The 22526-nt window shown below is 42.1% G+C and overlaps 2 protein-coding genes across 4 annotated transcripts; both read right to left on the reverse strand.

The window, feature by feature from the left end:
• Positions 1–688: 688 nt before the first annotated feature.
• Positions 689–15221, reverse strand: LOC114771725 (uncharacterized). The gene is made up of 12 exons (XM_028965049.1): positions 14986–15221; positions 14357–14427; positions 12975–13640; positions 12330–12356; positions 11189–12226; positions 6748–7052; positions 5753–5848; positions 5359–5592; positions 5117–5279; positions 4432–4491; positions 2145–2171; positions 689–2056 (listed from the first exon to the last, which is right to left on the reverse strand). Coding segments are annotated over exons 2-12 (3594 nt in total). The 5' UTR covers positions 14358–14427; positions 14986–15221; the 3' UTR covers positions 689–1079.
• Positions 15222–16283: 1062 nt separating this feature from the next.
• Positions 16284–22218, reverse strand: LOC114771737 (SRR1-like protein). 3 transcript variants are annotated; one of them, XM_028965077.1, is made up of 8 exons: positions 21919–22218; positions 21362–21402; positions 21121–21284; positions 20944–21042; positions 20669–20820; positions 20446–20491; positions 20167–20358; positions 18540–18670 (listed from the first exon to the last, which is right to left on the reverse strand). In XM_028965077.1, exons 1-7 carry the CDS (start codon positions 22056–22058, stop codon positions 20167–20169), a joined length of 834 nt encoding a protein of 277 aa, XP_028820910.1. In that variant the 5' UTR covers positions 22059–22218; the 3' UTR covers positions 18540–18670. The 3 variants fall into 3 exon arrangements, with proteins under 3 accessions (XP_028820908.1, XP_028820910.1, XP_028820909.1); XM_028965076.1 differs by lacking the exon at positions 18540–18670 and having other exon boundaries at positions 19690–20358; XM_028965075.1 differs by lacking the exons at positions 20167–20358; positions 20446–20491; positions 20669–20820; ... (2 more) ...; positions 21362–21402; positions 21919–22218 and adding exons at positions 16284–17494; positions 17839–17868; positions 19626–20160 and having other exon boundaries at positions 17960–18670.
• Between the last annotated feature and the right edge of the window lie 308 nt (positions 22219–22526).

Here is a 22526-nt window from a genome sequence, read left to right on the forward strand (position 1 = left end):
CCGCTGAACGTAGATTCACTTTTCAGATGCAATATTGCCTGTGCAGAATGTATTTAATGATTGTAAGTGGAAACAGGGAATGAAGCCCTCAGGGTTTCTTGGGATCAAAATGGGATGAGAACTCAAAAAGATAACAATAATTCAGAATAATTGTAATTATTAAACTTGCACGTCACTGACTTTCTATTGACTCCTGCAGACCAGATGGTATCTGCTTGGTCTTTGTTCTCCATGCATCTTTATCATGTGATCTACCAGCTTGTGAGAATGAGGGATCATAAAAGCTTCATCTCTCTGGCACTGTTTAGAAGCTTGCATGAGCGCCATCAACAAACTCACCAGATATGTGAGCCATGTCCTGTGGCATAAATCTATAGTGAGAATGGTTCAAGTTGATGATATGTTGAAAGTATCTTCACACCACTGCATGAGAGGTTTCCACAGGAACTTTCTCCACACTGTGATAACTATTGACCAGAATTTCATGTTTGCGTGCGCTCGCCCCTACCTGAGCCAGACTAAAATGCAACGCATGATGTATTGTAAAAAATGTCAGAATAAATAAATCAGGTGCAATTATGTTCCCATCCTTTTGTTTTACACCAAAAAGCCAAAAGAAAAATGCTAAAATTTTTTAATTAAAGGGTGCTTACAATTGCTAAAGGTGGTCCACGTGTTGCTGACAAAATCACATAAACTTGTCTTTACTGAAGAAAAGTGGTACAAATGTAATAGAATAGTAGTACAATGGAAAAACATGCAGATCTGTGTGACTCATTATTTGCCTTAAGAAGAAAAAAATTCATAAGAACATTACAACATTTAATGCAGGCTTAATACATTGGCAAACTCTACAAGAGAAGCACATATGTCCTTTTTACCCCCAAAATGTCCCATCTGGTTCTCATCCATCATTATAATCTTTTTGCCAATGTTAATTGATTTGTCTTTTGAACTTTGATTACCATTTGACTCCTGATCTTCTCATAGTGTCACGATCCTGACTTTTTGGGGTGCTCTGGCTTTGCGCTTTACTTATTTGCACCACATGCTGTGAACCATGGGGATTAAAAACAAACTCATAATATTGAGCAACGTTTCTCGACTCTTTCCGCTGTATCATCATCCATCAGTTTTAATGCATCATGGGCCTCATCATCTTCTGCTTGACCTCTTATTTCTTCACAAGTTTCTCTCAGCTCTAAATCCAGCTTTTCTTTCATCTGCTTCGTCTTCTTCTGACAGTTTTCTTCCGGACGTTGTTGTGAGTCCTTGTCATTGCATTTATTCTTGATTTGACGTCTATTTGGAAGTGTGGTCCTTGAATTTGCTACATCGTCTGCCATGCACATTTCCTCCTCCATACTTAGCAGGGTTTCTTGATATTTGTTTTGCAGTTCTGCCATTTTCTGCTGTAGCAGCACCCTTTCCTTGGCCTGAAGTTCTCTCTCTGTTTCCAGAAACAAGTTGGAGGTGAAGTAGCTTCCACCATTCTCTTCAACCATCCTGTCCATCTTCTGCAACAGAGACTTGGCCTGAACGTCTGCGTTCTTGTCTTTGTTGTAGAACACGTGATAACGACCACCACATTCTTGAATCAGTTCCCTCACTTCAGGACTGCCGCGTCTAATGTAGTCTTCGATACGGATGCCCTCTTCCTGCAGGTAATCACCTCTGGTGAAACCCACGATAATGTGGTCTCTGACCCTACTCCCAAATATGTCCTGAAGCATCAGTATGGTCTCACGCTCTTCTTTTGTGAAGCGCCCTATGGCCACCAGCAACAAAAGCACGTGTGGCCCAGGTGACGACAGGACAACACATTTTCCGAGCTCTTTCCTGATTTCCTTTTTTGGAAGGTCCGTGTCAAAAAGCCCTGGGGTGTCAATGACATGCACCAGCCTTGGACCAACATACGCACTCTCTTTCTTGCATTTCTTGGTAACTGAGAACATTGCAGTAGAAGACTGAAACGCTGCCTTTCCAAGAATGGTGTTTCCTGTTGCACTTTTTCCAACCCCGTTTTTCCCCATCAGGACCACCCTCACACCGTCTTCTACGAAAAGAGATTGAGATTGTGTTATTTTTAACCAAACTGAATTCTTGATTACTGTCAAATATCACCAGTTTTAATGTGTACTTGCCTGGACGTGCTCGTACCTTTTCAAGCCCTGCAAGATACACATAAAACAAAATTATGTCTAAATTTACTGTAAATCTGTCAAGATGTCATGAAACGACAACTCGTGTGACAGAGCTTTGTCATTAGTCAGTCCCTCCTGGAATTCACAACAATTAATGCAAATTCAGCCAATCACCGCAGCCAATCAAAATGCTCATTTGCCCTCAAACATTTCTGCCACTATTGTTGCGTGTCCTTTTTGCTTATAATGGCTGATGGTGCCAAATGCCGCACTAAGGTAGAGAAGGATGAGAATTGTGAGACGACCAGAATCTTAAAGTGAAGTGATTGTCACATGTGATACACAGCAGCACAGCACATGGTGCACACAGTGAAATTTGTCCTCTGCATTTAACCCATCACCCTGAGTGAGCAGTGGGCAGCCATGACCAGCGCCCGGGGAGCAGTGTGTGGGGACGGTGCTTTGCTCAGTGGCACCTCAGTGGCACCTTGGCGGCTCGGGATTCGAACCGGCAACCTTCTGATTACGGGGTCGCTTCCTTAACCGCTAGGCCACCACTGCCCAATCAGCTGCCATTAGAAGGTCATTGGTGATTTTTAACAAAAAGCTGTTTCTGTGGTATGGTGCTGGAATCGGCCATACAAATTCTGATTATTAAGGTGTGAGTGGAGTATGCTAATTAACAAATGGGAGGTTTGATGTTGGACAAAGATTTTCAAGATTAGTCGGATCTGCACCAGAATTTTTGAGAATTGGAATAAATGAAGCAGTTTTCAGACATGATGGAATGATTCCAGTGTTAAGGGAAGAATGGATAATTTGACACTGTGGGGAGAGGGTCAAGCTGTTTTATTACAGCCATTTGTTAAAATGATTTAAGTTCACTTTTTCTTCATGCAGCACCCCATATTGACAGAAAAACACAGAATTGTTGACATTTTTGCAGATTTGTGAAGAAATAAATCTGAAATATCACATGGTCCTAAGTATTGAGACCCTTCAGCCATACAGTCTTTTTGGGAAAGATGCAACAGGTTTTTCACACCTGGATGGGAAGATCCTCTGCCATTCCTCCTTGGTCTCATCAGACCAGAGAATCTTATTTCTCACCATCTTGGAGTCCTTCAGGTGTTTCTTTTAGCAAACTTCATGTGGGCTTCCATGAGTCTTGCACTGAGGAGAGGCTTCCGTCAGGTCACTCTACCATAAAACCCCAACTGGTGCAGGGCAGCAGTGATTTTGCCTCTCTCACCAAGGCTCTTCTCCCCCAACAGCTCTAGGAAGGGTTCTGGTTGCCCCAAATGTCTTCCATTGAAGGATTATGGAGGCCACTGTGCTCTTCGGAACATTAAGTGCAGCGGAGATTTTTTTGTAACCTTGGCCAGATCTGTGCCTTGCCACAATTCTGTCTCTGAGCTCTACAAACAGTTCCTTTGACCTCATAATTCTCATTTGCTCTGACATGTATTGTGACCTGTAAGGTCTTAAATGAACCTTATACATTATCATCTCAAGGATGATCAGAAAAAATGAACAGCACCTGAGTTAAATATATGAGTGTCACAGCAAAGGGTCTGAATACTTAGAGCCGTGTGATATTTCAGTTTTTCTTGTTAATAAATCTGCAAAATTGTCAACAATTCTGTGTTTTTCTGTCAGTATGGGGTGCTGTGTGTATATTAATGAGGGAACAAAATGAACTTAAATGATTTTAGTAAATGGCTGCAAAAAAAACCAAGAGTGCTAAATTTAAGGGGATCTGAATACTTTCTGTACCTACTGTACTTAAGTTCTCAGCTTTACAACCATGTAGTTGTGGCATTGGTGTGAATTTGAGAGAACTTAAAAATGCATCGCAGAATTTTTTACAATGTTTTTTTTTTTACAATGTGAATTTAATGGTCCTCGATTCATGTCTGTTACAGACGACTATGAAATCATTCTAAATATTTTTTTGTTTTTGTAAATGTTGCTCATAAATCCTTTTGTAAGAAATGTTTCACACAAAATGTATAATGCAAAATACATGTAATACATTGTTAATAGGTAGTGAAAGTGCTACACAGCAGCACAGCACATGGTGCACACAGTGAAATTTGTCCTCTGTATTTAACCCATCACCCTGAGTGAGCAGTGGGCAGCCATGACAGGCGCCCGGGGAGCAGTGTGTGGGGACGGTGCCTTGCTCAGTGGCACCTCAGTGGCACCTTGGCGGATCGGGATTCGAACCGGCAACCTTCTTATTACGGGTACCATTAGTGCATGTGTGTGTACATATACAACTCACGTTGTAAAATCCGTGTTTTGACATTGGATTCAGAAGACAGAACCAGTTGGGATTGACTCACTGTGGAGACAGAGAGAAGAGAACAAAATTTAATTATTGATATTTGTATTTCTTTCATTAACATAGGTCAAAAGCTAAGGAGCCCCCTGGGAGTCATGTAGGTTGAAAAAATTTAGGTTGAAAAGTGGTAGAAAAAAGTGACATGGTGGAAAAAAATTGAGACCTCCTGGGTATGAAACACGAGGAATTAGATCTTAAACAGCATGTTGATAATGCATTCTGATGCCGACGCCATTGTAGCTATTTTGTGTTATATGGTCACTATGCTAATTAAGAATCTTTGTGATGAAACGTGTCCTCTGCTTTTAACCATCACCAGAGGTGAGCAGTGGGCCATGACAGGCACCCATGGAGCAGTGTATTGGGATGGTATTTTGCACGTGCACTCCAAGCTCCTTCCACCTCATTTATTGTTTTTGCTACCACCTCACCTAATTTTTATCTACAACATGACCCCTAGGGGGCACTACAAATGTCACTACACCAAGCAGGACTGAATATAAAACCAGTTATATATGAAGTATACAAATGACAATGACAAACTAATGATTAATTAATTGATTCAATCAGTAATAAAAAGAGCTAATTTGACAGATTTTTTTTATTAATTAATGTTTCTGCAAACCTTCTTTGGATATCTTGAGTAGTTCTAGTTCATATAAGTCTTCCAGTTGTTTTTTCAGAGCAGCAACAGATTGGTTTACAGCTTCGAAAGAGACATTCTGATGGGTAGAATGGTGACTAGTTGAGTTTTCAAACCCATCAAGGTCACCGAGAGACTTGAACTTCTAAAAAACAAAACAACAAAGGTTTTCTTGAGCTCTAAAACACAGATTGATTGTAAAAGTCCTCTTTCTCAGATGTTACCTCAAGGAAATGGATGTGATCCTCTGTGTGTGAAAGCTGCTCGAGCTCAGCGTCTCTCCTCCTCAGATCAATTATCTCCTGCTCCAGTCGCACCAGGTGTCCTTCAGCCCGACTCAGTTCAGCCTTCTCCTGATCTCTGATCATCTTACACACCTCAGAGCATCTTTTCTCAATGGAGCGGATCATCTGAGTAAAGATATTCTCACTGTCCTCCACTGCTGCCTGTGCAGAGCGCTGTTAGGAGACACAGAGAGAGGACGGGGTCCATTTGAAGCACCAGACCCTCACCCCAGACAGCAGCCTGGTCCCCACAGTGTGTCGCCTCGGTGGGACTGGAAATTGTCCAAACACTGGGCTCCTCACTGTCCTGAAATGTCTCTTCTCCTCGCCTCACCTTGAGAGTCTCCACAGCATCTCTCAGCTCCTGCAGCTCCTTCTCTCTCACCTGGAGTGTCTCTGAAGATTTCTTCTGCGTGTTTCTTAAGTACGTCTGTTAAAAGTTTCAGTGAACATTTAGTATAACAACCAATCTACTCACATATCCGTAGCTCATTTATTTATGTTCTACCCATCTAGTAGCACATCCTCCTAAACAGGGGCAAATGATTATTGGAAGTAGCCTAGTGGGTAACACACTTGCCTATGAACCAGAAGACCCAGGTTCAAATACCACTTACTACCATTGTGTCCCTGAGCAAGGCACTTAACCCTGAGTGTCTCCAGGGGGGGACTGTCCCTGTAACTACTGATTGTAAGTCGCTACCAGATAAGGACGTCTGGTAAATGCTGTAAATGTGAATGTATTCATGTCAGTCAAATAGGCGGATTAAATAGGCGGATTTCAAATTACAATTAGAATGCATTGACTTACTTGAAATGCAAAAATGAATTCTAAACCATCCAATATTATGATCCTCAGTTCTAGATCTCATGTTTGCTGATTGCACCAAAAGCCCCACCCCATTATGCTTCTGTGTGCTGTGTTCTGTGCTGCTGTGTATCACAAGTGACAATCACCTCACTTTACTTGATTGGATGGTGTCATGGCAGGGAAGCCGATCCACAATCGGGACTGGCCTTTGCTAGATTTATACAACAGAAATGTGGACCCAACAGGACATTTCCTTGCTCACTTGCATCCCTAGGATTAGGTTCATTGCTATCATTTGTTCAAAATATTAATTTTGTCTTAATTTTAATTTGGACATTCAGTCTGAAAGCATTTCATCTACACAAAAAAAAAATTAAAATCTGTTACAGTAATAGATTTTATTTTCACTGTATTATCATTTCATTGATGGTAACATGAAAGCACGTTGTAAGTCGCATTTAAGGCGTCTGCCAAATGCCTTAAATTTAAATGTAAATGTAGTGTATGATGCACTTTACCTGTTTCTCCTTCCTTTCTGCTGCAATCGACATTAATTGATGGCCTCTGTGCTCTTCTATTACGCACAGATAACAGATGAGCTGCTGATCAGTCTGACAAAACGTCTCCAGGCTTTTCCCATGTTGGGAGCAGCCCCTCCCCTGAAGTGCTGTCCCTGGTTTTTGTCCCTGGTTTAGACAAGCAGTTCGGAATTCCGGCTTCTTTAGTTCCTCCATCATCTCAGCAAGCAGGGGATTTTTGTTGAGTGCGGGTCTGGGAGTGAAAGTGGCTCTACACTGGGGGCAGCTGTAAATGCCTTTATCATCTTCCACGTTCCAGAATCCCGCAATGCAGCTAATGCAGTAATTGTGCCCACAGGGAATTGTCACCGGCACCGTGAGAAAATCCAGACAGATCGAGCAAGTGAAGGAACCTTCATTTCTCAGAAATGCATGAGCCATTTTCCTCCTGCAGCAGACACCTAGACATGCGTATATATATAAAGTGCACGTACAACTATTTTCTTGTCATGTGAGGAGGTGTGTTCTTTGAAACCCGGGTGGGAGGGGAAGTTTCGTGTCAGTGTGGGTAATGATGATATTACAAAGTAGTTTTTAAAGTTTCAAAAAAGTACTTATTCACTGTGGCTTGTAAAATAGTATAACCGGATAATTAAATGTACTGTTTACTTTACTTACTGTTTATCATCATGTTTCTTATGTGTTACATTCATTCTTTCGCCAAACTCAAAGACTCATCTGTTTAATTTTTCATGTTTAGTTTAATTTCCTCTGCATGGTCCCATTTTGTACTGTTCCTGAATTATTTTTTTATTCATCAATATTTTTTTTTTCTGTGCAGTGTACTCTTGTGCCATGAAACCTCCTTATAAGGAGACCCACACATACACTTGATTGGAGAAGAGAGCCATCATGAGAACTGGCTGATCGAAATCTCAGGAGTTTCTTGCAGATCCGACTTTGTCACATATCTCAAATGGCTGCGGAATGAATTATATAAACACACCATTGTTAATAAACCGGATCGAACCACTTTGGAGTGTAAACAGGTTAATATTCATAATGATTCCCTGAAATGAATATTTGTCAGGGCTGAAAGTTCTGGTAAATGCTTTCACAAACAAGGTGGCCATGTCATGAAGCATGAGGAAGTGGTGGCTGCAAAAAATGCTGCAGAATGCTGTGAAAAAAAGTAGAGTGCAAGCGAACGTAAACTAATCCACTTCAAAAAATGAAAAACTGTGGATAGAACTTCTCTAAGCAAGGTGGAGCATACCAATTATTTTATTCATCATTAAATAAAAAATGTGCTCCAAATGGAAATTATAAAAAAAAGGTATGTTACTCCTTGCAAGTAATTGTTTTTCTTTGGTTACCTTCCTAAAGTATAAGGTAACTAATATGACCAATATAAAGTAGTATTATGGTAATAATTATTTCAATCCCTTAAAAATGTTAATCAAATATATTGTATACAACTATATAATTGTACCAATCTTTTATGGATTAAAAACAAGTCAGTTATTAGAATGCATGAGGTTTTTGGTTAAACTGTTATGAGCTTACAGTCAGGTCCATAAATATTGGGACATCGACACAATGTTAACATTTTTGGCTCTATACACCACCACAATGGATATCAAAACGATGAATGAAACGAACAACATGTGCTTTAACTGCAGACTGTCAGTTTTTTTTTGAGGGTATTTACATCCAAACCAGGTGAACGGTGCAGGAATTACAACAGTTTGCATATGTGCAAAAGTAATGGGACAATTGGCTTCTCAGCTGTTCCATAGCCAGGTGTGTGTTATTCCCTCATTTTACCAATTACAATGAGCAGATAAAAGGTCCAGAGTTCATTTCAAGTGTGCTATTTGCATTTGGAATCTGTTGCTGTCAACTGTCAAGATGAGATCCAAAGAGCTGTCACTATCAGTGAAGCAAGCCATCATTAGGCTGAAAAAACAAAAGAAACATATCAGAGAGATAGCAAAAACATTAGGCGTGGCCAAAACAACAGTTTGGAACATTCTCAAAAAGAAGGAACGCACCGGTGAGCTCAGCAACACCAAAAGACCCGGAAAACCACGGAAAACAACTGTGGTGGATGACCGAAGATTCCTTTCCCTGGTGAAGAAAACACCCTTCACAACAGTTGTCCAGATCAAGAACACTCTCCAGGAGGTAGGCATATCTGTGTCAAAGTCAACAATCAAGAGAAGACACCAGTGTGAATACAGAGGGTTCACCACAAGATGTAAACCATTAGTGAGCCCCCAAAACAGGAAGGCCAGATTAGAGTTTACCAAACAACATCTAAAAAAGCCTTCGCAGTTCTGGAACAACATCCTATGGACAGATGAGACCAAGATCAACTTGTACCAGAGTGATGGGAAGAGAAGAGTATGGAGACGGAAAGGAACTGTTCATGATCCTAAGCATACCACCTCATCAGTGAAGCACGGTGGTGGAAATGTCATGGCGTGGGCATATATGCAGCCAGTGGAACTGGTTCTCTTGTATTTATTGATGATGTGAATGCTGACAAAAACAGTGCGATGAATTCTGAAGTGTTTCGGGCAATATTATCTGCTCACATTCAGCCAAATGCCTCAGAACTCATTGGACGGCGCTTCACAGTGCAGATGGACCATGACCCAAAGCATACTGCAAAAGCAACCAAAGAGAAAGAAGTGGACTGTTTTGCAATGGCCAAGTCAATCACCTGACCTGAATCCGATTGAGCATGCATTTCACTTGCTGAAGACAAAACTGAAGGGAAAATGCCCCAGGAACAAGCAGGAACTGAAGACTGTTGCAGTAGAGGCCTGGCAGAGCATCACCAGGGATGAAACCCAACGTCTGGTGATGTCTATGTGTTCCAGACTTCAGGCTGTAATTGACTGCAAAGGATTTGCAACCAAGTATTGAAATGTATAAGTTTGATTTATGGTTCTTATTCTGTCCCATTACTTTTGGTCCCTTAACAAGTGGGAGGCACATATGCAAACTGTTGTAATTCCTGCACCGTTCACCTGATTTGGAAATACCCTCAAATAAAATCTGACAGTCTGCAGTTAAAGCACATCTTGTTCGTTTCATTTGATATCCATTGTGGTGGTGTATAGAGCCAAACATGTTAACATTGTGTCGATGTCCCAATATTTATAGACCTGACTGTATACTAAAACAACGTAATGCTTAAAAAAGGGGGAAAGCTGTGAATTACACCAAAAGTAAAAAAGCACATGTACAGCTCTTATTGATTGAAACGTTTAATTACTTAAAGAGTGCTTGCAGTTGCTTACATATTCATTACATAACATCAAACGGGTGATCTTTAAAGATACATGAGCAAAATAAAGTTTGATCTACATGATCATCTTTTCTCAGTTCACAGAAGTCCCTTCAAAATCAAAAAACCTTTTCTTAAGCGTTACAATGGTAAAACATGCAAATCTGTGCAACTCATCCTTTGGCTTAAGAAGAAATAATTCATAAGAACATTTAATGCAGACTTAATATATACTGTTGGGGTACACCTTCGCCAACCGGGTCTGTTGATAAGGAAGAAATAATCACTGGAGAGACAGAGTGTGGCAGTGGCGGCCTAGTGGTTAAGGAAGTGGCCCCGTAATCAGAAGGTTCCCGATCCGCCAAGGTGCCACTGAGGTGCCACCGAGCCAAGCACCGTCCCCACACACTGCTCCCCGGGCGCCTGTCATGGCTGCCCACTGCTCACCAAGGGTGATGGTTAAAAGCAGAGGACACATTTCACTGTGTCACCGTGTGCTGTGCTGCTGTGTATCACAATGATAATCACTTCACATTATCACTTTAGAGTTATCACAATAATTCCTTTATTGCACAGAATGATCACGATAGCTCAAACTGCAAGTGTGTGTTTCCTTTTTATAACCCCCCCGTCTGGTTTCACCCCCACCCTTGGTCTACTTGGACCTTGTTTTTGGCTCGTTTCACGGAGAGCTGCGTGCCTCTCAGTTCCCAGAATCAGTCTTGCTCACCACACCCCACAGAGGTTTCCTGTTATGCTGCAAGCTTGCTCTTGTCATATCTCGTTCTGCGCTGTGCTTCTTATGCCTTCCTAAAGTTCTCAATAAAAAGCTTTCTCGGTGGCACCTTGGCGGACCAGGATTCGAACCTTCTGATTACGGGGCCACTTCCTTAACTGCTAGGCCACCACGGCCCATAGTGAAGACATAGTCAGAATCACATAACCTTTTCTTAAGTGTTACAGTGGCAAAAACATGCAAATCTGTATGACATCATTTGACCTAAGAAGAACATTTAATGCAAACTTAAACTTAATATATGCCCAACACTCATTTTATCCCAAATGTCTCCTCTGGTTCTCATCCACCACCCTAACGTTATTTGTCTTTTTTTTCTTATGAACTGTAATATTATAATATTGCACATGACCGTTTGGTATTAACTTTTTCTGCTGTTTCAACAGCCTGATCCTGTTCAGCCTGGCTCCTGATCTTCTCATAGGTTTCCTGCAGCTCTAACGCTAGTTTGTCTTGTAGTTCCTTCACCTTCTTTTGATAACCTTCCTCCATATTGAGCTGTTCATTGTCTTCTGTCGCTGCCATCTCCGGAGTTTCTTCCTCGGGCTCATTTTTCACATGCGGGAAATTATAAATGTCACGCTTAACAGAAAGATTACATTCAATCGTCTGACTTATTTTGGAAACCTCAGTCACAAATTGATGATCTTTGATGGTGATTTTCTCATGTGTGCGTTCAATGCCCTCTTCTATTCGTTGGAGAGCTTGTTCGTACTTCTTTTCCAGGTCTGCCATTTTCTCCTTTATGAGCTTCATTTCCTTGGCCTGGATTTCTTTCTCTGTGTCCAGAAACATGCTGCTGGTGTAGTAGCTTCCTCCATTAGCTTGGACCATCTTGTCTATCTTCTGCAGGAATCCCATGGCCTGACTTTCGGCGCTCTTGTCTTTGTTGCAGAACAAGTGATACCGGCCGCCGCAGTCCTGAATGAGTTCCCTCACTTGAGGATGGCCATTACGAATGTACTCTTCAACACTTCTTCTCTCGTCTCGCAGTTCCTCTCCTCTGGTAAAACCAATGATAGTGTATGCTTTGGCTCGCTCCCCAAATATGTCTTGAAGCATCAGCAGTGTGTCGCTCTCTTCTTTTGTGAATCGCCCTATAGCCATCAGCAGCAAGAAGACGTGCGGCCCAGGTGATGACAGCGCGATGCAATTTCCAATCTCCTTCTTGATTTGCTCATTTGGGATGGTTGTATCAAACAGCCCTGGGGTGTCGATCACGCAGACCACTCTTGAGCCAATGTTTGAGAAGCTTTTCTCACATTTTTTGGTAACCGAGGACATTACAACAGAAGAATGGAAAGTTGCTCTTCCAAGAATGGTGTTTCCAGTTGTGCTTTTTCCAACACCGGTCTTCCCAATCAGGACTACCCTCACACAGTCCTCTGCATCAAGATAAAAAGAGTCCATTTGCAAAATTCTTTCACATGTGGTCGGTTCAGACATTGCATTAAATGCGTTAGAAATGCATGTTAGCTCAAGACTTACTTGTTGACCGTTTTTCTGTGTCAGTCCCTGTAAACAGAAACACCGCCATTAGAATGAATTCCAGTAGCGTTTGTTGGTTAGATATAAATTCATGATTGGGCCATTCCTAGCTAGCAAAGCTGCTCCAAGTGTAGTCTAGAGTAGTAGTAGCCTAGTGGCTAACACACTCGCCTATGAACCAGAAGATCCAGGTTCAAATCCCACTTACTACCATTGTGTCCCTGAGCAAGACACTTAAACCTGACTAGCTCCAGGGGGGGACTGTCCCTCTACGCCGATTTACGGCACATTTCCCCCCAGCCAGTTGTTTTTGACTGGGAAATGCACCCTTAAAATAGTTTCAATGTCGTGCCAGGTTTTTGTTGGTCGGTCATGCAACGCCCAGACCTGTTCCAGCTTAAATAACATGATCGATGGAGGGGAAACTGCTGAGTCACTGAATCTGAACTCTGCTAATGCTTTCGTCTTAAACAAGAGTTACGCCTCTTCACACGTTGTTTTCTGTATTTTCTTCTCAGTTACAGAGGGATTAGTTTTAGCTTATTGGCAAAACGCAATGAATGTCTGTTGAAGTCCATGCAGCTTAATATCGTCATACTTCATTATGTCGCCAAAACTGATTTACATAATTTACATGATACCTACATTTGCTTAGTATTTCTGAGAAGCGTCCAGACTTCATTGTTTTTGAGTCAGGATTTTCCCTTCTCGTGTCTTGAGCCCTCGGTTTGACAAGTGGTACAGTCGTTGGAATGTTGTAGAAGCCTCCCTTTTCCTGGACCATGCCTTCAATTTTTGCCATAAGATCTCTAACCTGGTCGCGGTCTCCCCTGTTTTCATTATTAAACATGTGGTGTCTCTTTCTGAGTGGCATGGGTAAATGTTTGCTCGCTTTGTGAGATGCAAGAAAGCTGGCCTCCTCCTCTTGATCGCCATGGGTGAAAAGCACAATTGTGAAATCCACTGCTTTGGCTCCAAAAGCCTCACGAATTGTGGCGAGTACTTCGTCCAGATTCTCTTTCATTTTCTTTGGATGAAGGACGAGCAGAAACAAATGTGGTCCAGGAGAAGACAAGGAGATGACAGTGTCGACTTCTCTGGGCACCTCCTTCAACAAGTCGGGGGTGTCGATCACACGAACCCTCCTTTTGCCAACCATACCCCTGGCCTCTGTACACTTTGGTGCTCCACGGGACTGAGAACCAAAGTCATTTCTTCCAAGTATGGTATTGCCAGATGTACTTTTTCCTACTCCTTTTGTTCCGAGGAGTACAATTCTTAGATCACTCGTATCTTTTACTGCCTCCGCCACTGTAGAAGACAAGACATACCAAGTAAAAAATCTGGGAGTCTGGGAGGCAACGAGAGTTCTGAAAGGCGATTTCTTATTTTAACAAATGTGACTAAAAGTAAATGAGTCTCAGGTCCCGTCCACATGAAAACACGTTTGGTTTTTCGGTTTCTGAAATGTTGTCACCCACATGGAGATGCAGAGAACGTTGTTTTAACGCCCTCCACACCTATAAGTGGCGCTGTAACTCCTCCGTCTCACCCAAAGTGGTCTCCTTGCTTAACATTTAGTTCTCCTCCGGAGTGAGTTAAACACATTGTTGGCCTTCAGCCTTGTCTTTCCATTAGAAATGTGCACCGTAAAGAGGATTTCTTGGAGTTGCTTTATGAGGTTCTGCATATACTGAACTACAACCACAAACATGTATGTGATGCCCAGTGGCAGCTAGGCACACATAGCCGGGGCTCAAGAACCTGATTAGGGAGTCCTGATCAATCCAAGCTGAAGCCAATTATGTATGATTGATCAGGACATTACGGCCACATACGGTCCACATGCCTATTTCGTTTGTATTTGTAAAAAATCCTTTTCATTTTAGACGATAATGTTCTCATGTGGACGGGGCTTCGTTGTGATGGATGACCTGCTCAACCTGCAGCCACTATGATCCTCATTTGGAGACGTTCAATGACACTGACCTTTCCTTTAATTTAAATATGAAACAGAAATTTCTTACTGTTTGAAGATTCTGCTGAAGATTTTGCTATAACTGGTTCATTGACTGCACAGTCCGTACAGAATAAAAATCTGTGAGTAAAAATTCAAATATGTCAGTTATAATCGAAGTATTTATTGAATACTAAATAAATGACTAATTGTGTTAGGCACTTTTTATTGTGCAGTTGTGTTGCACAATTTTAACCATAGACGTATGTATTTTAACATATTTTATTACAGTAACCTAGATAAGATTAACATCCTAATAAACACCACAATTTGCAATAGACAAAATGTAGACAATTATTGAAAAATCACTATTAAGTAATTCTGTCCTGGCTCTGCGTGGCTAAACATGCTGAAAAAAAGACACTGGCTAAAATAAAAAAAAATTTATGACTCTGTCAAACCTAATATTTTAGCATTGCCGTAAATAAACAAATCAAACCTGCTGTTGCCTGGTTTATTCACATTGCTAAAATATTAATTGTGACAGATTTATTACATATTTTTAAGAATAGCCGTTGTTAACTTTTTTTCATTGTACTCATATGAGACCTATGAGTATTTGTTAATTGTTAAGTATTTTGTATAAATTGCATTACATTTATAATTCTATATATAAATATTATACAAAGAAGTACTTACAAGATGTGGAGCTCGACAGGCCAAATAAACTCCTCTCCCTTGTAACTTTCTTATAAAATGTAATAATGGTGACCTGGAGATAACTCTGTCTGATGGGCAAACTGATTTCTTTCCTGATACCAACAGTAGGAGAAAAAAAAGAGAAAGCGAAAGAATGAATGCCAAAAATTGTTCTGAGGATTACTGACTTACCAGCAACAGACAAAAGACTGAGGTAAACCACATCCAGACACCCAGTGTCTGCATTCTGTCACATACAATAAATGTTAGCTTGTTTCCTGCTATCATACAGTGTTTTTTTTTTTTATACACTCTCAGATTTGAGCATTTAAGCAAAAAATAAAAAGTATTTTAGAATTTTTTCTCTATGTGTTTACGGCCCACATGCCACATTTATTTTTGAACTCCATACATTTGCTAGCTGGTCTGCACATTCCCTGAGCATCTTCCAAGGACGTTGTCTGGTCCAGCAGCCTTTTGTGAGTTAACTCTGTGAATAGTCCGCCATGGTTAGACACAGCACCTGATCACTGGAAGGAGGGTTGGATGTCCTCGCAGTCCCTTTATTCTCTTTTTTTATTGTTAGAGTTATCCGTCTTATCCAACACTTATAAACCAGAGAGAAATGACACGAAGCAGTTGAGCTCTTTTTACTTGCAAAGGGGAGCGATCAGAGACGATCATGCCTCCAAAAGCTCTCCCGTCTCCCGTTTAATAAATGTGAGATATATATGTCAAAACGTTAATAAAAGGTAATTGCATGATAACTTATTTACATTTTCCAACATTTATTCTCTAAATCACATCATCAACCTAGGAGTCCGAATCCCTGCCAGACCGGATCATGACAGAAATACAACTTCAAAAACATAGGATAACCCATTTGTCCTTAGTTTTATTTTAATAAAAAAAGAACACCACCTGCTATAGCCCATCTGAGTACAGAGGTACAAGAAAGTAAAAAGAAAATATAAATAAACAACCAAATTAAACACATTGACATCAAGAAATATCAACACATATTTTTAATATACAAAACATTTATAAAATTCTATGTGATTAATTAGTGACTATAAATGTTGCAGGCTGTTTGTATTGTGTTGTGTTGATAATACGATGTTTTTCCTTGAGCTTTTGGTTTTTCTGATTCTTAAGAATTATAAGGCAGTGGTGGCCTAGTGGTTAAGGAAGTGGCCCCTTAATTAGAAGGTTGCCGGTTCAAATCCCGACCCGCTGAGGTGCCACTGAGCAAAGCACCGTCCCCACACACTGCTCCCCGGGCGCCTGTCATGGCTGCTTACTGCTCACCAAGGGTGATGGGTTAAATACAGAGGACACATTTCGTTGTGTCACCGTGTGCTGTGTATCACTTCACTTTCATTTTACAAAATTTTGTTTTTATTATAAATAAAAAAAATTACTGACTGATAAGTCATCTCATGAAAAAACCTCTATGTGTGTTGTATGTACATTTGTTTCTTTGAAAATAAACAGTGCTGTCATGATATTGTGCAACGGAGCCATTGTTTTTTCTTCTTCGGCTTTGCTTCCGCCATCTTTGCTGCCTCGGGGGCGTGAGTTATCTCAGCTTCTCTCCGTATGGCCTGGTAACTTCTGGTCAACTCGAGGAAAATCTGTTTCTCTATGGAGGTCAAACTTCGCTGCATTTCCCTCACAGAGCACCTGATGGTCTTCCCCTTGGTGAACAGGTCACCCTTCTTTCCATGAGATTCTTCAGCTTCACCACTCTCACCCTGGGTGTCCTGGTCTATAGGAACCTCGTAATGACCTGCTGTCTCTTTAACGTCAGAATCAGCCAGACCTTCGATTGTGTTTGCATACAAATTTGAAATCTCCTCTAATTTCTGAAGCAAAAGTTTCTCTTCTTTAGCTGCAATCTGTCTCTCGATCTCCTGGAACATCTCGCACGTGTAGAAACTGCCTCCATTCTTCTCGATCATTCTGTCCACCTTATCCAACAGAGACGTGGTCTGATGTTCAGTGTCCTGGTTTTTATTGTTGAAGACATGATACCTCCCCCCACAATCATCTATTAGTTTCCTCACTTCAGAGCTGCCTTTTCTCAGGTACTCTTCAATGCTCATCCCTTCTTCACCAAGAACATCCCCTCTGGTGAAGCCCACAATGATGTACTCTTTGGCTTGTTCCCCAAATATGTCCTGAATCATCAGCAGCGTCTCGCTCTCCTCCTTCGTGAAACGTCCGACGGCGATCAGCAGCAGGAAGACATGAGGACCAGGAGATGACAGGCTGATGCACTTCCCGATCTCTTCCCTGATCTTGTCCTCAGGCAGGTCTGTGTCAAATAGCCCTGGGGTGTCGATGATCTGAACCTGCCTTGAACCCATCATCATGGTCTTCTTCTCGCATTTTGACGTGACGGAGCTCATTAGTCCCGATGACTTAAACACATTTTGTCCAAAGATGGTGTTCCCCGTCGCACTCTTTCCAACTCCAGTCTTCCCAATCAGGACCAGCCTTAAGCTCTCTAGGAAGCAGAACATGAAGAACATCAATTACAATTACAATTAAAAGAAAAACACGGCACAGAAAATCTTGATATCTTCTATCAAGGGGCAGTGGTGGCCTAGAGGTTAAGGAAGCAGCCCCGTAATCAGAAGGTTGCCGGTTCGAATCACGATCTGCCAAGGTGCCACTGAGGTGCCACTGAGCAAAGCACCGTCCCCACACACTGCTCCTGTCATGGCTGCCCACTGCTCACTCAGGGTGATGGGTTAAATGCAGAGGACACATTTCACTGTGTGCACCGTGTGCTGTGTATCATATGTGACAATCACTTCACTTTAATTAATGTTCAGTTAGCCGACTTACCCGCATTCGTCTGTTTTTCAATGCGACGCCCTACAGAGACAAAACAAAAAAAAGACAAAAGTAAATCTAAAGCAAGTAGACATTTCCAAATAACTCTCCAAGTACCTATCTTCATACTCACATCTATTTAAAGTCTGCTGAAAATTGATTTTTTCATCCTGTGGTTCCTGCTGTGGTCGTGTTTGCAGGCCGCGTAGATTGGGTGGGGTCTCTATCGACTTGGGTGGCCCCACCTCTTGCTGAAGATGGTTCGACTTTGTGGAGCAGTAGAAGTCGCCATTGCTTTCCACCATTTGGTCTATTTTCTCCAGAAGACCCGAAACCTGGTCGTGATCAGCCATGGTTTGGTTGTGAAACACGTAATGGCTGTTGACGAGCTTCTTCAGCACCTGTTTGCTTAGATCGGACACAGTGAAGCAGGTTTCCTCCTGTTGGTCTCCATGAGTGAAGAGAGCCATTGTGAAATCGAGTGCTCCTTCTCCAAAGGCCTCTTGGATCAGGCTAAGAGATTCCTCTTCACTATGCGTTAATTTGCTGGGCTGGAGGACCAGGAGGAACACATGAGGTCCAGGTTTTGACAGGGTAACTATGGTGTTGATCTCTCTCTGGAGGCTCTCATGATCCAGCTGACCACTGAAAAGGTCAGGGGTGTCGATGACCACCACGCTTCTGTCATTCACCCTTCCCTTGGTCATTCTCGTTGTTCCTGATAAAGATGACCTTTGGGTCTGAAATGCTTTTTTGCCCAGAATGGTGTTTCCGCTGGAACTCTTCCCCATTCCACTTTTACCCAGGAGGACAATTCTCAGCTCAGAGGACCTTCTTCCAGTTTCTGCCAGTAAATGACAAAGCATCGACAAGGACTTAATGACAATAAAAAATTCAATCCAACAAGGCAAAGACGGAAAGCGCTAAGACCGATACCAAATAGCGGAGAGACCAAGACTTCACAGAGAGTGCAAAAAGTGACATCAGATGAGAATTTTTCTGTTTTTGTTCATACACGATCATCTTGGATTGTTGATGTATTAGACTTTTAATAAATAGATGTGGGTTAATAATGTAGTAAAAAGGGCTCAGTAAATAACTCGAAAGTTTGAGATGACTGGTGGTCTAATGTAATTGGTTATTCAGTTCCATTTTATGACTGCCATATAGACATGATTTAACCTGGCATTTAACCATCAAACTTACTTGCTCATGGTAAGCAAGTACATTTTGTAAAGCACACTTAACGGTAAATTTAAAACAGCAACTAGCTAGTTTTCTGTTTTTTACGCAATAAAAATAAAGCTCTGTAACTGCAGCACAGGGTGTAAGGGTTGTGAAACGCTGTGATGACTACATTACATTGAACGCTACTCTTTGAAGGTCCAAGGTCTAGTGTAGGCGTGGACCATAATAAAAAAAAAAAGGAATTTATGGGAAATGGAGAAACAGCTTCTCTTCCTGGTTGACCACTGTACATCATTTGTCATTATTTAATCCATAACTGTTTCAGTTGTAGTGAAAAAAAAGAGAAATTTAGCACAGACACGTTGCACGAGTTAAAAGTGTGAGATTTAAATTAGGAGTTCAATATTAAACTGATAAGACAGTAATTAATCATTTCAGAAAACAAACTTACTTCTGCCCATTTACATTAAGGTAATATATTATTAAAAACTACATTAAAGATCATGATTTGGGTCATTAGTGTCACGTCAACGCAACATTTTTGCTACTAGAAAAGACTAGAAGAAAAGTTAAATAATAATTAAAAATAGTAATTACGGTTTTGCACTGACCAGATTTCTTGTCCATTGTACTTTCCAGACTATCTTCCTCCTGAACTGAACCTGTTACATGATGCCTGAGGCACGTTTTTTTTTTTTTTTTTTTTTATAGGAGAGGGGCGGAGACTCAACTGCGGTTCACGTCAACTGCGGCATGGACAGAGGTCAAGAACATCACTTCACGATATGTCAGATTTAATCATGTGGATAAAAAACAAAAAATAGATCTCTGCACCAGTGAAAAGGCATAAATGTACAGTTCAAGGGTGGATTAGAGGCCGAGCTCACTTCCTGGACCACTGCAAAAACCAGGCCACGTACCTCCTCACGTGAACAACACAAAACAAACTTTGGCCGCACGACATAATTCAGAATAATACATTTGACCGTATAATCTTTCCTTGTGCCAGAACCTACAAAACACATATGGAGATAACATCTTCATCTCTTGCAATTAAATCTACGCCAAGTGACACGAACATTCCTCACTTTTCGCTGTAATTAAGTAACACATACAAATACATCATTTAAATTTGGTATAATTAGTGGTTACTCAGTTTCTCTCTTCCCGGATGATCTCCAAGTCCTGGCAGTGCTGGTACTGAGGTTCAACAGGGAAAGTCCAGGAGGATTCTGGCAACTTGTGGAGGTTCTGCCGGGGGAATCGGATCAGCGCCGTGTCGTTAAACACGTCGGAAAAGCGCGGCGAGCAGGGAAGGGCCGTCTCCTCGCATGTCCCCATCACCTGGTAGCATGGCCTGGTCAAGGATTAAATCCACACCAGTGCCCCTCGCCACCCTACATTCAAATGGGTTCCTCCTGCCAAGGATACAGCATCCAGGTAGGTGTAGTCCCTCTGGAGCTCCCTCTGCAGGATCCTACCAGATGAGACCACAGGAAAATGACGGTTTTTACAATGTCTGATCTGGCAAACAAGGGTTTTAAAACCAAAATTCTCTAAGACAAATTTTTTTGTGTGGTTTGATTAAGACTAAGATGTCTTGATGTCGTGTAGATGTACGAAGCGTGTTTAAATTACTTTGTGCTCCATTCACCTCTCCTGGATTCCGTGGAAGCTGTTGCCGATAACCATGACCTTTGGCAGAGCCTGCAGACTCCAGTTCCTCCACAGCAGGTTGTTGTACAAAGCTTTCCCACAATGCATCAGGTAGAACAGAGTGGGTCGGGACACGGCTCTTTTTCCCTCCTGACACAATCATACAAAATGAATATACTGCAAAGCACGACCAAGTAAAACTCGATCCCACAGGTCTAGTGATTTTTCAAAAGATTCTTCAAATTTTAGAAATAAATTTTAGCATCAGCGGACCTCGTTTTCTGTAAGAACCGTGAATCCCAGGTCTCGCAGCGTGCCGCACTCTGCGGACGTGAAGACGGGGTCGTACACGCTGCATCGCTCCACTGGGACCTAGGAAAGACGAGGCCGGAGAAGAAATCCACTAAGCATGCAGAGACCGGGGCGAAAGCGATTCTTTCCCACACGCACCCGGAGCGCTTCCAGCAGCAGAAGCAGCATGGCCAGTTGGTACCGCGCCGACACACACGAGGAGAAGCTGCCCAGCCCGTAACACACGCAGTCCCACGCGCCGTCAGCATCACTCGGCTCCCCGGAAGAAGGCTCCCCACTGGCCTTACAGCGGGTTATCAGTTCTGCAAAGGAAGACCGTTGCACTCGGGCCTTCTAAGACTCACGGGACAACTTACATACGTACTGCATGCCGACTTACCCCTCCAGCGGTGCCAAAACTCCTCTCCCCTCAACTCATTCCTGTGGAAGACATGGAAGAAGCCACATAAACGTGTACGTTTCTAGTAGTGCTATGGGATTCAAGACTCACGAGTCAAGAATCTGACGTCTCCATTGAACTGAATCCTTCGAGTCCTAACTACACGGTGTCTACATCGTAAACTCAGTCACATAATTTTTATTTTTTTTTTTTTATAACCATTAGAACATGAATTACTACCATACAAGTTGCATAACGTACAGTTTCTTTGCACCATCTGAATCTCTCACAGACTCACAGAATCTCCTCTGGCCTGAACTACTGATTCAAGTGACTCACGGACCCGGATCACTTTACTGAGTGACTCAATAAGAGCCGGATCCTAAAAAGGATCCGAGTATTACAGGTCTAATTTTTAGGACTATCTAAAGGTGTAAAAGGCTCAAATAATGCAGATTAGAAAGTGATACGTGTCAAAAGTTGATATGCATAGCTGTTCTAGAAGAACTGGGAGTCGGTCTCTTCCAACTCTGTAAACTAATGAACGTGCAGCTTACACAGCCTCCGCGATCCGCCGTTCGCTTTCTGTCCCGCTCAGAGCATCTGCGTCCTCTTTACGGGCCCTCGGCGGCGGTCTGTCCCTGCGCCCGGCTCCTTTCCGCCGGCGGGCCACCTGCCACCCTTCCCCGCACGCCATTAGCCCAGGAAACGTCTGCGAGTCGTCAGTCCGGCAGGCTAACGAGGCGGGACGTAACGTTTCGTCCGCGACATGATTAATGTTTATTCACGTCAGAATAAAGACTCGCAGTTACACGATGTTTAACAAGAAAAGCCGCGTGTTTACTGCGCATGCGTGTTCGGGTCCGGCGCGTCAAATCGGCATCACAACATCGGCGAGGAGGTACCACCTTTCAAATAAAAGGGGGTTAATGGCGAAATTCAGACGCGTTCGTCGTATAAAAAAAACGTTCTTTGCAAAAACATAAAACTACATCATGTGATTTTGTAGCTGTTATTAGTGAAACAACTGAATAGTTCCTTTGGTTTTTAATAGGCTTATTAACTCCTTCGCTGTTACTTGGTATCGCCGAAAGGAGGCGGTTTTTATGCTGTGGATCACATGACGTAAACAGAGAATCCCATTGGTGGACGGTGTTTTATTCTG

Source organism: Denticeps clupeoides, unplaced genomic scaffold (assembly GCF_900700375.1).
Source record: "Denticeps clupeoides unplaced genomic scaffold, fDenClu1.1, whole genome shotgun sequence".
NCBI classification, from domain to species: domain Eukaryota; kingdom Metazoa; phylum Chordata; class Actinopteri; order Clupeiformes; family Denticipitidae; genus Denticeps; species Denticeps clupeoides.

Excerpts from the sequence above, each read along its gene's own strand:
- LOC114771725 (XM_028965049.1), bottom strand. Across the intron at positions 5,593-5,752 it reads ATGCTGTGGAGACTCTCAAG|CGCTCTGCACAGGCAGCAGT; the intron begins GTGAGGCGAGGA and ends GTCTCCTAACAG. Across the intron at positions 2,057-2,144 it reads AAAGGTACGAGCACGTCCAG|AAGACGGTGTGAGGGTGGTC; the intron begins GCAAGTACACAT and ends CTCTTTTCGTAG.
- LOC114771737 (XM_028965075.1), bottom strand. Across the intron at positions 17,869-17,959 it reads TCAGCAGACTTTAAATAGAT|GGCGTCGCATTGAAAAACAG; the intron begins GTGAGTATGAAG and ends TTGTCTCTGTAG. Across the intron at positions 17,495-17,838 it reads TGAAAAACAGACGAATGCGG|AGAGCTTAAGGCTGGTCCTG; the intron begins GTAAGTCGGCTA and ends TCTGCTTCCTAG.